This window comes from Giraffa tippelskirchi, chromosome 5 (genome assembly GCF_054371585.1).
Source record: "Giraffa tippelskirchi isolate mGirTip1 chromosome 5, T2T-mGirTip1v1.2.pri, whole genome shotgun sequence".
NCBI lineage: Eukaryota > Metazoa > Chordata > Mammalia > Artiodactyla > Giraffidae > Giraffa > Giraffa tippelskirchi.
In genome coordinates, this window is record NC_137279.1 from 42,077,196 (window position 1) to 42,093,023 (window position 15,828).

Here is a 15,828-nt window from a genome sequence, read left to right on the forward strand (position 1 = left end):
AAATTTTCCAAAAGAAAAATGTCAACTCACTCTGCGATGCACTTAAACTTAAGTAACATAGAACATCTGGTGTAAGACTTCAATAAGTGAAAACTAGATAAACTATTAAAAAAGGTAGATTATTTGGACCTTAGCCACGGAGTGGCTTCAACTTCCGGTCACCTGTTAACGAAACGGAAGTGACGATCGGGGAACGAGGTAGGCGGTGTTCCGTCGCCCTAGACGACAGAGTGAAGGGGCAGTACTGTTGACCGAGTGGGCGGAGGTGCGTTTACTCTTAGCCAATAGGGACGAAGGGGCGGGCCACTGGCGGCTGGGCTGGAGTCCGGCAATAGGCGGGGCTTTGTTGCCGGAGTAACCCGGCGTTGGTGTTGGTTCCTTCCTGTTGAAAAGATACCTGTTTCCTTGTGCTAAGATCCTGAGGCTATGGTGAGTGCTAGGCGAGGCCAGAAGAAAGGCTCCGGAGTCGTGTTTACGTCTCATCCCAAGTCCTGGGGCGTCTGGGCCCTGAGAGGAGTTCGCGTCCCTTCTCCCTTCACCTCGTTTTCTCTCTCTCCCTTTCTAGGCGCCGTCCCTACAGTTTTCTTGCTTTTCCTATTATTTGTAGCACCATGAGTCCCACTTTTGTACTGCTAAGCCTCGAGAGTAACGTGACAGAAAGCTTAGGGGTAAGACACTGGGTCTAACAGTTTGAGGTGAGACATTGTTTCGAACAGACGTGTAAAATGTTTTTATTTTTAATCATTTTTTCCCCCAAGCTCTCAGCCTTCATCTTAACGCGCTTCATTTAACACTGTGTTGTAGTATGTATGTTACTTTCTCATTGGCTAGTGTGTGTGTGCGCGCTCAGTCGTGTCTGACTCTTCAGTGACCCCAAGGACTGTAGCCCGCCAGGCTCCTCTGTCCATGGGATTTCCCAGGCAAGAATACTGGATCTGGGTTGCTATTTCCTTTTTTTTTTTTTATAAATTTATTTATTTTAGTTGGGGGCTAATTACTTTACAATATTGTAATAGTTTTTGCCATACATTGACATGAATCAGCCATGGGTTTACATGTGTGCTATTTCCTTTTCTTAGGGGACCTTCCCCCCCCAGGGATTGCATCCATGTCTCAGGAGTCTCCTGCATTGGCAGGCAGGTTCTTTTAATAGTAGCGCAATCTGGAAAGCCCTACTTTCTCATTACTGATCTGAACATCCTTATATTCTGAAGTCTTTGCTTTTTTGAGTGGTCAACCACTGTCGCATACCCTGTCTAAGGGCCATTTAGTAATAGCTGTATTTTGCATTAGTTCTCTTCTAGCCAGTTGATTACCTTCTAGTTCTGTGCTTTTTAACAAGAATGCCCCTCACGATCACTTGGAGATCATTTATAGAAAATTTACTTGCTAGAGCTTCACCCCTAGAAATTCTGAATAAATAGGAATGGGGCTCCATATTTGAATTTTTAAAAGCCTAGAGATGATTTTAATTCAGTCACATGTTTGAAAACACCTGGGTTCTAGTGTATTCACTTAATCGCCAAATATTTTAAACATTTACAAATAAGGAACTGGAGGATAGAAGGATGACTATTGTCAGATGAATTTAGTTATGAACTTAACATCAGAGACTCTCCCACTACCTCTTCTTTCTCCACTACTACTCAGCAACCCATTTTATTACCCCAGTCTGCCTCTGTCCTCCTCCTTCTGAGTCCTTTCCAAACCTTCACTTTAAAAAAACCCTGTTCCTTTTCCTCCATTCCAACCAGATGACAGAGTCTAGCGGTCAGTTTCTTTAACCCCAAGCCTCCAGCCTATATATTGATATTTCTTTTTACCCATCATTGAGTCTTTTGTTTCTAGTTTATAGAAACAGGTGTTGAAGGATAATGCTTTCATTTTTGCTCTAAATCTTATTCCCTCCCACTCTTTACAGGACTTTTTGCTTCAGGTTATCGTTCTTCTTTACTGTACTTTCAGCCTCTTCCTCTCCATTTCCTTCTCCTCAGTGTCTGAGTCATACATCTCAAGAAAATGAAATAAAAGCCTGTTCCCCATCTTGTGTTTATCTATTCCTCCCACTTATCAATAAACTGTTGGAAAACATAGTGCTTCCATTTGTTATCAAATTCTGCTTATTCACTTGCATCCTCAAAACTCTGAATTCCTAACAGCTTCATGAAGTTGTTGTTCAGTCATTAAGTCACGTCTGACTCTGCAACCCCATGGACTGCAGCACGCCAGGCTTCCTTGTCCTTCACTGTCTCCCTGAGTTTACTCAAACTCGTGTCTGTTAGTCAGTGATGCCATCCAACCATCGCATCCTCTGTCACCCTCTTCTCCTGCTGCCCTTAATCTTTCCCAGCATGAGGGTCTTTTCCTGTGAGTTGGCTCTTCGCACCAGGTGGCCAAAGTGTTGGAGCTTCAGCTTCAGCATCAGTCCTTCCAATGAATATTCAGGACTGATTTCCTTTAGGATTGATTGATTTGATCTCCTTGCAGTCCAAGGGATTCTCAAGAGTCTTCTCCAGCACCACAGTTCGAAAGCGTCAGTTCTTCGGCATTCATCCTTCTTTATGGTTCAACTCTCTCATCCATACATGACTACTGGAAAAACCATAGCTTTGACTATATGAATCTTTGTTAGCAAAGTAATGCCTCTGCTTCTTAATACGTTGTCTAGGTTTGTTATAGCTTTTCTTCAAAGGAGCAAGCATGTTTTAATTTTGTGGCTGTAGTCACCCTCTGTAATGATTTTGGAGCCCAAGAAAATAAAATCTGTCACTCTTTCCATTTTTTCCCCATCTATTTGCCATGAAGTGATGGGACTGGATGCCATGATCTTAGTTTTTGAATGTTGAGTTTTAAGCCAGCTTTTTCACTCTCCTCTTTCACCTTCATCAAGAGGCTCTTTAGTTCCTCTTCGCTTTCTGCCACTAGGGCGGTGTTATCTGCATATCTGAGGTTACTGATATCATGAAGTTGTTCTTGCTTAAATTTTGAATGGCCTTTTAAGTGCCAGATCCAGTAATTTCTCCTCAAAATTTATTTTATTTAGCTTCTCTGTGACAGCTGAGGTATGTGCTCAGACACTCAGTAGTGTCCGGCTCTTTGCGACCCTATGGTCTCAAAGTAGCCCACCAGGCTACTCTGTCCATGGGATTTCCCAGGCAAGAATACTGGAGTGGGTTGCCATTTCCTTTTCCAGGGAATCTTCCTGATCTAGGGATTGAACCCATGTCTCCTGCATTGCAGGCCGATTCTTTATCATTGAGCCACCAGGGAAGCCTTTACAGTGGCATAAGGAGAAAGAAAGTGACATTTGCAAAATACTGTTTTTTGGTGCCTGCCTTTCAGGTTTCCCAACAACCCTAAGAGCAGTGAACTCCTCCCTGGACCCTCTGTGCTGGCTGAAGGTGTGTGTGGTGGCTGTTTCAGATTGGGTGGTCAGTGAAGGCTCCTCTGAGGAAGTAACTTTTGTCTTGAAGTCTGAATATTAAGGTGCAGTGACCTGAGGGAAGATTCTAGACTGTACCAACAACAAGATCAAAAGAGCTTTGAGCTCTGACTTTATGGTTTAATGTGAACAAAGATTAGAAATTAGATTGTGAAGTGGTGTGGGGGAGTACAGTAGAGAATAGCATGAGATGCCAGTAGACAGGTAGGCAAAAGGTAAACCACAAGAACGTAGTTTAGCAGTGTTTTGCAAACTATAGTTGTAAGCCATTATTGGGTCATGAAATTAATTCATGGTATGTAGCCAACATTAAAACAGAAGACACATGAAGCAGACTTTTACTGTATTCATTGCATGTAAGGGTCGCTTTCATGAAACTTTTGTTTAAATTCTATGTGTGTTGTGTGTACTGGGTTATGATGTAGAATATATTTCTTACTGTACATCATGATCCACAAAGTTCAAGATATAATATACTTTGAGTAATACACACTATAAATGGCAAAACAGTTGAAATCTCAAGGGACGCAGATTTTCTCTTCCTCCTTTGACCTAGTGACAATCTTATGGTGTGGCAGGAAAAACTCTGAATTGAGTATAAGCGTAAAATTGACTAGAGTTTTCAAGTTTCTGCATCCAAATCTTTCTCTTAAAGTCAGTTGCTGTCAGTCCTTTATGAAAAAGAGTAGGCCTTTAGAAAAAGAAACAGATGTCTTTTCTCTGTTCAGTCCGGCCACAGGCATCTGTACTCTATCAAAGCTGATGGTTTCTATAAGCAGCTGAGGACGGAGCTTGTTTCCTGGTGTGGCTTCCTCTTCATTGCAATTAACTTATCTGCATCTGGTTTGTTACTGTTGTAGCGTCTAGTAGCGTCTAGTAGCAGAATTGGGTTCAGGTTTCAGATTTTAGAACCACCTTTATCTTGTGAAGCAGAAATAAGCAACTGTAGTTAAGCTTGTCTCCCATACCTGCTGTTTAAGATAAGATAAAGAATATAGTACAGTCATCAATTTATTTACTTTTGTGTATACAGAGAATAGAGAAGATAATTCCAAATATTACCCATTTGTACTCTACAAGCAGTGTGCCATGGGCTTCCATGGTGGCTCAGATGGTAAAGAATCTGCATGCAATGCAGCAGACCCGGGTTTGATCTCTGGGTTGAGAAGATCCCCTGGAGAAAGGAATGGCAACCCACTCTAGTATTCTTGCCTGGAGAATTCCATGGACAGAGGAGCCTAGAGGGCTACAATCCATGGGGTCACAAAGAGTCAGACACGACTGAGTGACTAACACACACACAGCAGTGTGCCAGTGTGTCTATTTCTCTTAACCTCTAACTTGATATAGTACAAAGCCATGCTTTGTGGTGTTACTGTTCAGTTTTGTGGATATTTAAAATTTTTCCTTTTATATATTAAATTGCATCTTCCTCAATTGCTATTATAGATTCATTTTCCTAAGGAAATAGTAAAAGGTCAGGGTAAAGGGAGGGGATGGGAGATGGCAGGTATAGTTCTTGAAGCCAGTTTCATAGCTCTCATGTACTTTTGGGGCTTCCTTGGTGACTCAGTAGTAAAGAATCCCTCTGCAGTGCCGAAGATGTGGAGACAGGAGTTCCATCCCTGGTCAGGAAGATCCCCTGGAGTAGGAAATGGCAACGCGTTCCAGTATTCTTGCTGGGAAATCCCATGGACAGAGGGGCCTGGTGGGTTACAGTCCATGGGGTTGCGAAAGAGTCGGACACAGCTTTGGAACTAAACAACAACAAACTTTTGGGAAAGAGAGAGCTAAGCATGAATGGTATGTATTTAGCAAGTATTAGATCTTGAGATCCATAAATTTCTGTCCAACTTAAATGGATTAGCTGGGAACATTTATTTTTATTACTGGTAGTCTTGAAATTGTACTATGCAATGATTTGATTGTGAAAGTATATGTAGGAGCCCTTTTCAGGCCTAATCTGTTTCTTGCTACAGAGGCTCAGAAATAGGGCTTTGGAAAAATGAGAAATCCCTCCATCTAGTGGCAAGTACGGATCTATCATTTATATTAAACCATCTTGCTCTTTAAGTAGTTGATTGAGTATTACTGTGTGTACCCAAATCTCTGAAAGGTGAATATTTGTACATCTTAGATATTTGAGTATTTTTCATAATTAAATAATTTAAAATTTAATCTCCAAAGGGAGAATGGCTCCTATAATAACATGCTCAATTTACCTCAGTGCATGCTTGAGAAGCTGCTTCAATTGTGTCCGATTCTTTGCGACACTGTAGACCATAGCCCGCCAGGCTCCTCTGTCCATGGGATTCTTCAGGCAAGAATACTGGAGTGGGTTGCCATTCCCTTTTCCAGGGGATCTTCCCAACTCAGGAATTGAACCTGGGTGTCTTACATCTCCTGCATTGGGATATGGTTTCTTTACCACTAGTGTTAGCTGGGAAGCCCTGTTTTTCTCAGAATTTCCTTTTAAAGTCTAGTAATGGCCTTGAGAATTTATCTTGTCTCTTGCTATACACATAGGTCAGGCATGCGTCATCAGAACATTTTTAGAACCAAAGCTGAAATACTAAGGAGTTATATAGAAGTGGAGCAGAGCCTCTTGAACTCATCCTTCTGCCCTACTGTTGGGTTCCTGCTCGCTGCTGTAAATGTGAGATACAAAGATGAATTAGACCAGATCTCTCTCTTAATGAGCTCACTGTCTTGAAGGAATAAGGGAGGCAGGGAAGAGAGAAACATGATATATGGTAACATTGTAATATTAAGAATTCAAGTTCCTCATTTGTAAAATGAACATGATAATACTACTAGCTCCCTAATAGGTATACTGTTATGATTAAAAGAGATAAAGTGCTTAGCTTAATGCTCTATCCATTGTAAGCTTCCAATACATGTTAGCTGTTTTTATTACTTTTGTTGTTATTGCAGGTGTTGAGACAGAGACCTACTGAGTGTAGAAAGAGAGGAGAGACTAATCAGTATGTAGGAGTGTCAATTAGAAACAAGATTAGTTAACTTTACACCTCATGGGAGAAGCTTTTCTAGTCTACCTGACCTAAAGTAGCACCTCCAGTTACTCTGGTTCCCCTCCCCTTCTTCACCTTTTTTCATCTTGGTGGTTTAGTCACTAAGTCATGTCTGACTTTTGCAACCCCATGGGCTATAGACTGTCAGGCTCCTCTGTCCATGGGATTTCCCAAGCAAGAATACTGGAGTGGGTTGCCATTTCTTTCTCCAGGGGCTCTTCCTGATCAAAGGATTGAACCTGGGTCTCCTGCATTGCAGGTGGATTCTTTACCTGCTCCTGATAAAGCATTGCACAGCTTCAATTTTAATAATGATAGTGCCTGATGTTTACATAATGTTTTCCATTGTTTAAGGCATGTAAGAGTCTTAACTAATTCAGAGTGTCCTTTAGAGATAGAAATTATATGTGAAGAGGAAGATCAAAATCTGTAGAGAGCAGAGAAGTACAGACATTCAAGGAAGAAGAATAATGCTCTGCAAAGATAGTAGAAAAGAAGGAAAGTTAACTTTCCACTGAATTTCCCTGTGAATCCCTTTGGTAGATTGAAGGCAAAAGGAGAAAGAGACAGCAGAGGATGAGATGGTTAGATAGCATCACCGACTCAATGGACATGGATTTGACCAAACTCAAACAGTGAAGTGAAAGTCGCTAAGCTGTGTTCGACTCTTTGCTACCCCATGGAATTCTTCAGGCCAGAATACTGGAGTGGATAGCCGTTCTCTTCTCCAGGGGATCTTCCCAACCCAGGGATCGCACCCAGGTCTCCCACATTGCAGGCGGGTTCTTTATCAAGCCTCATAAGGTAGGCTGTTTTATTCTAAGAGAGAACTCTATATTCATTAACTCATTCAACAATGGTTTTTAAGTTCCTATTATTTGTCAGATACTGTTCTAGGCACCCAGGATGTAGCAATGACTGACAAAGTCGTGCCCTCGTGGAGCTAAAATTTGGGGGTGGGGAGTCACACAACAACAACAAAAAACATGTAATGTAGTGTTAATTATTGATAAGTGCTATGAAAAATTAGATTATGGGAAAAGGGGTGGAGAAAGTAGTATTCTTTCCACTGGTATTTACTGAGTGGTCAGGGAAGCTTATCTCACTTGCTGACATTTGAGCAGAGAGCTGAATGCAGTGATGCTTAGAGAACCCTGGTAACCCTAGCAGTGGAGCAGTCCAGACAGAGGGAATATCAAGGGTAAAGATTCTGAGGTGGGAGCCTGCTGGGATCAGCAGGAAGGCCAGGAAGATTGAAGCAGAGAGGATGAAGGAGAAAAGAGCAGAAATGTTGAGAGGTAGCCTGAGGCCAGATCATATAAGCTCTATGTGGCATGAAATCATAAACCCTTAGAGCTGAAAGAGACTTTTGTTTCTGAAACTGAGTTTGAGGCCTGTTGGTGGATTGTGAACTCTAAACTGTGAATGCTGCTGCTGCTAAGTCGCTTCAATCGTGTCCGACTCTGTGCAACCCCATAGACGGCAGCCCACCAGGCTCCGCTGTCCCTGGGATTCTCCAGGCAAGAATACTGGAGTGGGTTGCCGTTTCCTTCTCCAGTGCATGAAAGGGAAAAGTGAAAGTGAAGTTGCTCAGTTGTCCGACTCTTAGCGACCCCGTGGACTGTAGCCTACCAGGCTCCTCCGTCCATGGGATTTTCCAGGCAAGAGTACTGGAGTGGGGTGCCATTGCCTTTTCCGTAAACTGTGAATAGCAATTAGCTTTTACAAAAGTGTAAAATATCAGCACATTGCGCATTCTGAGGATAAGAATTGTTTGAGAGAACTTTTCTTCAGTTGTGGGGGGTGTGTGTGTGTGTATGTATGTACGTGTGTTGGTTGTGGTGGAAATTATAGTTATTACTGTATTGGCGAAAACAGAATAAAATGCTTGTGAACCACTGATCTAGTCTTATATCCAAAATTTGTAGATGGGGAAGCTCAAGTTAGGAAGTACTCAGAGGTGCACGTGATTTCTTGCTCAGTGTGCCCTTCTTGCTGCCGCACTGTGCTCCTGTCGAGATGCTGTATGCACGTCTGGATGTAGATGTGACTGACTCCATGCTGCATTAGTTCTAATTTCTGTTTTTTAAAATATTTATTTATTTTCTCTACTCTGGGTCTTCACTGCTGCTTTTTCTAGTTGCAGCGAGTGGGGACTACTCACTAGTTGTGGTGCACAACCTTTTTAATTGGTGGCTTCACTTGTGGAGCATGGGCTTGAGGTTTGGAGGCTCACTAGTTATGGGGCACGGGCTTAGTTACCCTCAGGGCATGTGAATCTTTCCGGACCAAGGATTGAACCCATGTCCCCTGCATTGGCAGGCAGATTCTTAACACTGGACCACCAAGAAAGTCCTCTAATTTCTTAAATAAGGGAAGGAATTACAAGCTTTATTTAGTCACTACCTTATCAGTAAGTATTAGGTTAGCAACGTCAGTTCTGTTTTATGATCCTTTTTTACACTGTTTGACTTATATCCCTTTGCATTCTTTATTTTCCTAAATATCCTTTTTATTTCCCTAGGAAAGAAAGCTATCCAAAGTGAAGAGATAGAGAGGGAGAGGAAGAAATCCAGGACCCAGAGAAAGGGAGAGGGACAGACATCTTTAGAAATCCAGGAGAGAAAAGAGAGAAATCTCCAAGGCCATGAGAGAGAGAGAAGTAGCCACATCTCTGACCTGCCTACTCTTCCTGCCATTTCCATGGTCCCCACTGCCCCTTCCCGAAGGCCTGATCTTCTGGGAAGACAGTGCTGGTGGAGAAGGGGCTCCATCCACTTTCAAAGACGTGCATTGGGAATTTACCTCTGTAATCTGCCTTCTGGCTCTCAGAGGATCAGTAATGTGCTGAGGAGAGTGAGCTCCTGGCGAACAGGGTTTATTTACTATGCTCCTTGACATTCCTAGGCCTGGTCCATGAAGGTCCTCAGTAATGCTGTGCTTGAAAGATTTTCCTAATTAATACACTGAGCTGTCATGAGACTGTTCCTATCTCTTACAGCTAAATTGTCACTTCTACAAACAATAAATCTGTAATATGAAAGGGAAGGAGGATTAGGCTCAAAAGAGACTTAGTTTTGGAGAACTGCAAAGGTAGATTAATGAAGTTTGATGATATTAATCCAAAGGTTTTAAAAAAGATTCTTTTACAAACACATATACACATACACACACATACCAGATTAATCCCTTCCTTTTTTTAATGTCATGAGAAAGATGTTCTTGAAATTGTTTAACAGGATTTAAAATAATTATTGTTTTGAATTGTTTAAAACCCTGTATGTCACATAATGGGATTTTAAACAATTCAAAACAATAATTTTTAAAATTCCCTGGAGTAGGAAATGGCAACCCACTTCAGTATTATTTCCTGGGAAATTCCATGGACAGAAAAGCCTGGCAGGCTATAATCCATGGGGTTTCAAAGAATCAGATATGACTGAGCACACATGAATGTAATGTATTAGATGTTAGAAAGCAAATGAAGAGAATTCAGTGGATGTTATTCTTCTTTCATAAGAGCTGTTGTTTGAACCTGATCATTTCTTCGGTGACTAAAAAAAAAATATGCTTTAAATCTACTTGGGGCTAGTTGGAGGAAGTATCAAAAATGAGCTCAGATTAGGCCCTTTTTATGGAAGGAATTAGAGAGAAATGAAATTGTTGACCTGGCATGTGTTATCTTTTCATTAAAACATTTCTTAAAGCCCTGATGACTGAAAGGGGATCTATTAAAAACTAAGTTAACTTATTAACTTATAAATCAGAATGGGAAACCTTCTTTTCTTAGTAACTAATATCAATCATTTATTTTAGGCCTACTGTAAATTAAGTTCTTTTCATGGAGGGAAACAGTCTCAGTGTTAAAAGACACCCAAAGTTATACTGCTTTTGAGTGGCTGGGCCCTGATTTGAGCCTGTTTAGCCTGGAAACCTGAACTCTTTCTCGTCTGCTGCAACTGGGGTCACAGTGTTTAAATCTTGTAGAAATAAATTTCTTCCTCTTTTTTTCCATAACTATAGAGAGAAGTGAAGACTCTACTTCCTTTTTGAAAACTCAATTTCTAGAGCATATGAGTGATACAAATTTTCTTCAAAAAGCCATAATTCATATTTTGATAGTTACAACCTCTGCAAAGTGACCATGATTTAATATATAATTACAGGGCTCTGACTGAGGGGTGTTTGTCAAATGGCTGCGTGGCCTGGATATGGTGAAATCCACATTGAACATTAGGTGGCGCTTCTTCATCACTGGATACATTTTTTTGGGGGGGAGTGATAGTTTTATGGATATTATTAGTTGCTCATTAATTTTAATTTTATTGGTATGGTGTATGAATACCATTCATCTGGAAAGAACACAGTATCATAGATTATTTCTCATGAAGACCCACACTTTTCCTTTTCATAAATTAGGAAACTGAAACCTAGATGATGAAAAGAAGGGCCTCCTTGGGGATTAAAATTGAAAGTGGCTTCTTTGAGGAATCTGTTACTCCGCCAAAATATCCTTTGTCCTGTTTAAAATAAGCCCCAAACAGTAAACTACTAAATTTAAATTAAAATAACCCAGGAATCACATGAAATAATGTAGGAAAAAACTTTTCCAAGCAGTAGGGAGGATTATGCTAATATGTATCTCTTCAGATAGACTCTCTGATGATCAGTATGTCTAACACTTGCTGATAGAGTCAAGCCTTTTTCCACTTTTATAGAAGTACATTTTTGCTTACAGCCCTTTGAATCTGCATCACTTGAGCATGCATGTAGTATTTTCTCCAATGACTGATACTCCAAAATACTCAGACTCATTCCTTTCCACATGCTGCTGCTGCTGCTAAGTCACTTCAGTCGTGTCCGACTCTGTGCAACCCCATAGACGGCAGCCCACCAGGCTCCCCCGTCCCTGGGATTCTCCAGGCAAGAACACTGGAGTGGTGTCATTTCCTTCTCCAATGCGTGAAAGTGAAAAGTGAAAGTGAAGTCGCTCAGTCGTGTCCGACTCTTCGCGACCCCATGGACTGCAGCCTACCAGGCTCCCCCGTCCATGGGATTTTCCAGGCAAGAGTACTGGAGTGAGGTGCCATTGCCTTCTCCTCCTTTCCACATGAGGATAAAGCTAACAGAATCAGTAGCCAACTGTAGTTAATGCTCAATAGTAATAACTGCGATGTTTGCAAAGCTACATGTATGTTTAGCATCTGTAGCATTCAGTATTTGAAACAGAGGAAACATGGAACCAGTTTGGTTTGTGAAGAGCAACACTTCTCTGTGTCCATAGCCAGGGCCACTGTAGTCTTCTGTGCATGGTGCACTCTACAACTATGAGTGAATTGCAGATATGTTTATTTTTCTAATAGATGACAGAAAATGTTCCAAGGAAAGCACAACTTTTTCTGATTTGTGTAAAAGCACCAGGTCTGCTAAGGAGCAGGCTTGGCACTCAGTGCCATTGGCATTTTCCCTAGAGGAAAAAAGAGTAGAAGATAGAAGAGGGAGCACAGGAGAGAGAAGGTGATATAAAAATAACATTCTAGGATGTGTCTAAATTGCTAAAAGGGTCACAGTGGGTTTAGGGCCTCCACAATAGAGGCAGGATGCCCTCCCATCTTATCTGCCCCTTTCCCACCACCTTCAGGTCATACTGACTTTTATCCCCCGTGAATTCACCAAGCCCCATCTTCCCATTGAGGCTTTATACTTTTTGTCTTTCTGGAATATTTCTCCCCCAGACTTCTGCATGAATGGGTTATTTCTTATCCTGGTTTTACTTCAAATGACATCTATTCATAGAGGGCTTTGCTTTATATTCTAGTTGAAGGAAGATTTCTTAGCGCTGTGTCTCGAATCATTAACACATTTACTTATGCATTGTCTTGTCTTTATAACACTTATTGTTGCAGGAATCACACCATTTTTAAAAACATGCTACAAGGAGAGATGGAAAGTTGGTGAGCAAGCTCCATGTCAACAGGGCTTTGTCAGTTTTGAATATCCCTATTGTCTGTCGCAGTGCCTGGCAAAGAGAAGAAACTGAATATTTGTTGAATGAATTGAGGAATAAATAAATTCAGCTTTTCAGGCATGAATAACTTTTTATTTGGTAACAGCCAGTGGATAAGTTCTGTTTTTTAAATTTTTTCTTTCAATGAATATTTAATAACACCTATTATAGGCCATGCATATACTTAGTCCTTTGGACTACATCTGTGAACAAAACAGACAACGCTTCCTGCCCTAAGAGATCTTAAATTCTATTGAGAGAGATGTATAATAAATAATCAACATATTAAGTATAATATGCATAATATTTGAAGGTGTTAAATGCTATAGGGAAAAAATGGTCAGGTTGATGAATGCTGGGAATGCTAGTAATGATGGGGAATGTAATTGACAGTGAAGTGGCCAGGGTCAGTCTACCAGAGAAGATGATAGCTGAGAAAAGACTGGAGAGTGAGAAATGATACACCAAGCAGATTCTGGAGAGAAAGTATTCCAGGAAGTAGGGCAGCCGATAGAGAGGCTCTTAGGTAGAGAATGCCATGTGTTCAAGTAACAGTGTGGCTCTGGCACCATAAGCAAGAGTGGTAGTTGTGGGAGATGAAATCAGATAGGTAACTGGAGGCCAGGTGTGCAGGTCATTGAAAGTGGGTTGATTTTTTTTCTGATAGAAATAGGAAGTGTCTGAGTCTGCAGGTTTTAAGAGGAGGGGTGAGGTGGTTCAACTTATATTTTTACAAGATCTCTTTGACCGCTTTTTAGAGAATAGAAAAATAGAATAGAATGTGGTGGAGGGCAGTGGTCAAGAATGGAAGTAGAGAGACCAGTTATTAGGTGTAATCTAAGTGAGAGTATGGTGGCTTGGAGCAGTGTGATTGCAATGGAGGTAGTGGAGTGATTCAGTGTATATCCTTTGTAGTAGAGCTCACAGGATTTCCTGATGGATCTGAGGTTTCAGAGAAAGAGTAAGTCAGGGGTGGAGTTAAAAGATGACCCTTGGGTTACTGCCTAAGCAATGGTAAGGACTGGGTTGCTATTAATAGAGATGTGGAAGACTGATGAGGAGCAAGTTTGGTGAGGGGCTGGAACAAGGGTTTAGTTTGCTGCTGCTGCTGAGTCGCTTCAGTTGTGTCCGACTCTGTGCGACCCCATTGACGGCAGCCCACCGGCTCCTCTGTCCCTGGGATTCTCCAGGCAAGAATACTGGAGTGGGTTGCCATTTCCTTCTCCAATGCATGAAAGTGAAAAGTGAAAGTGAAGTCGCTCAGTCGTCTCTGACTCTTTACAACCCCATGGACTGTAGCCCACCAGGCTCCTCCGTCCATGGGATTTTCCAGGCAAGGTACTGGAGTGGGTTGCCATTTCCTTCTCCAAGGGTTTAGTTTGGAGCCCATTAAATTAGAGATGCTTATTTAATATCTAAGGTAAGAGGCAGTTGCTTACATGACCCTGAAATTTGGGAGAGGTCTACCCTGAGAGCTGTCAGTATATGGAATGTATTTTAAAGCCATGAGACCAAACAATAATATCATTAGGAGAGTGAATATAGATAGAAACAAGATGTTCAAAGACCAGGATCCAAGGTACTTGAACATTAAGAAATCAAGGGGAAGTGCAAATGCTGGAAAAGAGGTTACAAGGTAGTAACTTAAGCTTCTACCTTAAGAAACAAGAATACAAACAAAAATAAGAGCAAACTGAACCTAAGACAGGAAGAAGGATGGAAATGAAGTTTAGAGTGGAAATCAATAAAATAGGAAACTGAGAAACAACAGAGAAAATGAATGAAACCAAAAATTGTTTCTTTGAAATGATTAACACAGATAATACTTTAGTTAGACTGACTAATAAAAGAAGACCAAAGGTATTGATATAAATTACCGAAATTAGGAATGAAAGAGAAGGTATCTCTGCTGACCCTCCATAAATTAAAGGAATTATAGTGTCATACTATGAACAACTTTATGCCATCAAATTAGACAACTTGGATTAAACAAGTGAAGTACTTGAAAGATAGAATTACTAAAATAGACTCAAGAAGATGGAGAACATCTGAATAGACCTATACCAGGCAAAGCAATTGAATTAGTGTTAAAAAAACTTTCTACAAAGAAAAATTCAGGCCCAGATGATTTCTCTGGTGAATTATATCAAACATTTAAAGAATAATTAATACCAACCTTTCAGGAAAATAGAAGAAGAGGAAGTACTTCCCAATTCATCCGGTGACATTAGTATTTACCCTTGTACCGAAGCTAGAGGAAGACGTGACGAGAAAAGAAAACTGCCGGTATTCCTTGTGAATGTAGATATACAAATCCGCAGCAAAATATTAGTAAACTGAATCCAGCAACATATGGAAGGGATTATACAACCTGACCCAGTGGAATTTATGCCAAAAATGTAAGGTTGATATAGTATCTGAAAATTAGATTAATTGGTATAATTCACCTTCTTAATAAAAGACAAAATCCACATGATCATCAGAAGACATGAAAATACTTTTACAAAATCCAGTACCATCCATAATAAAAATTCTCAACAAATTAAGAGGAGAAGGAAACTCCTTCAGCCTGACTCAGGAGATTCACAGAAAACCTATAGCTAACAACATACTTAATGGTGAAAACGTTAATGCCTTTTTCCTAAGTAGGTAATAAGAGAGTGATGTCTGCTTTCACTAGTTTTATATGATGTTGTAATAGAAGTTTTAGTCATTTGCAGTCAGGCGAGAGAAAAAGAGATAAAGAGGCATCCAGATTGGATAGGAAGAATTAAAACTGTCTTTATTCATAGATGATATAACCATATATGTAGAAAATCCTGAGTCTACCACCCACCTACCCCAATACCAAAACACTTTTGTAACTAATATGTTCAGTAAGGTTGCAGAATATGAGATCGATATACAAGATCAATATACAAAAATCAACTGTATTTCTTTGTACTACAATGGACAATCTAAAGAGGAAATTAAGAAATAAGTTCCATTTCCCATAGCATCAAAAGAATAAATACTTAGACATTTTTTTTAACAGCAGTACAGAATGTACACTGAATACTACAAAACATTGCTGAGTAAAATTGTAAGATTAAGATCTACATGAGTGGTGACATTCCATGTTCATGGATTGGAAGAATCAATATAATTTTACAGGCAATTTTCTATAAAGTAAATAGGTTAAAAAAAAAAAAAAACCTGAAAGTAAATAGATTCAATGTAGTCCCTATCAAAATTCTAGCAGACATTTTTGTAGAAATTGACAAGCTGATCCTAAGTTGATATGGAAATGTGAAGAACTCAGAACAGTCAACACAGTTTTAAATGACTAAAACTGGAAGATTTAGACT

The 15,828-nt window shown here is 40.4% G+C and overlaps 1 protein-coding gene across 19 annotated transcripts in view; it reads left to right on the forward strand.

Annotated features, from left to right (window-relative positions):
- Window positions 1-227: 227 nt before the first annotated feature.
- The window catches only part of NME7 (NME/NM23 family member 7), a 230,966-nt gene continuing 215,365 nt past the window's right edge, over window positions 228-15,828 (forward strand). For 5 of the 19 annotated variants that reach the window (XM_081489607.1, XM_081489608.1, XM_081489622.1 and 2 more), the window contains exon 1: window positions 362-429. In XM_081489607.1, coding sequence (XP_081345733.1) covers window positions 427-429 — 3 coding nt within the window. In that variant the 5' untranslated portion in view covers window positions 362-426. Of the gene's footprint in view, window positions 266-361; window positions 430-565; window positions 696-7,017; window positions 7,279-8,998; window positions 11,992-12,380; window positions 12,560-15,828 lie in introns of those variants that run through there. The other 14 variants (XM_081489619.1, XM_081489613.1, XM_081489615.1 and 11 more) reach the window with 10 other exon arrangements.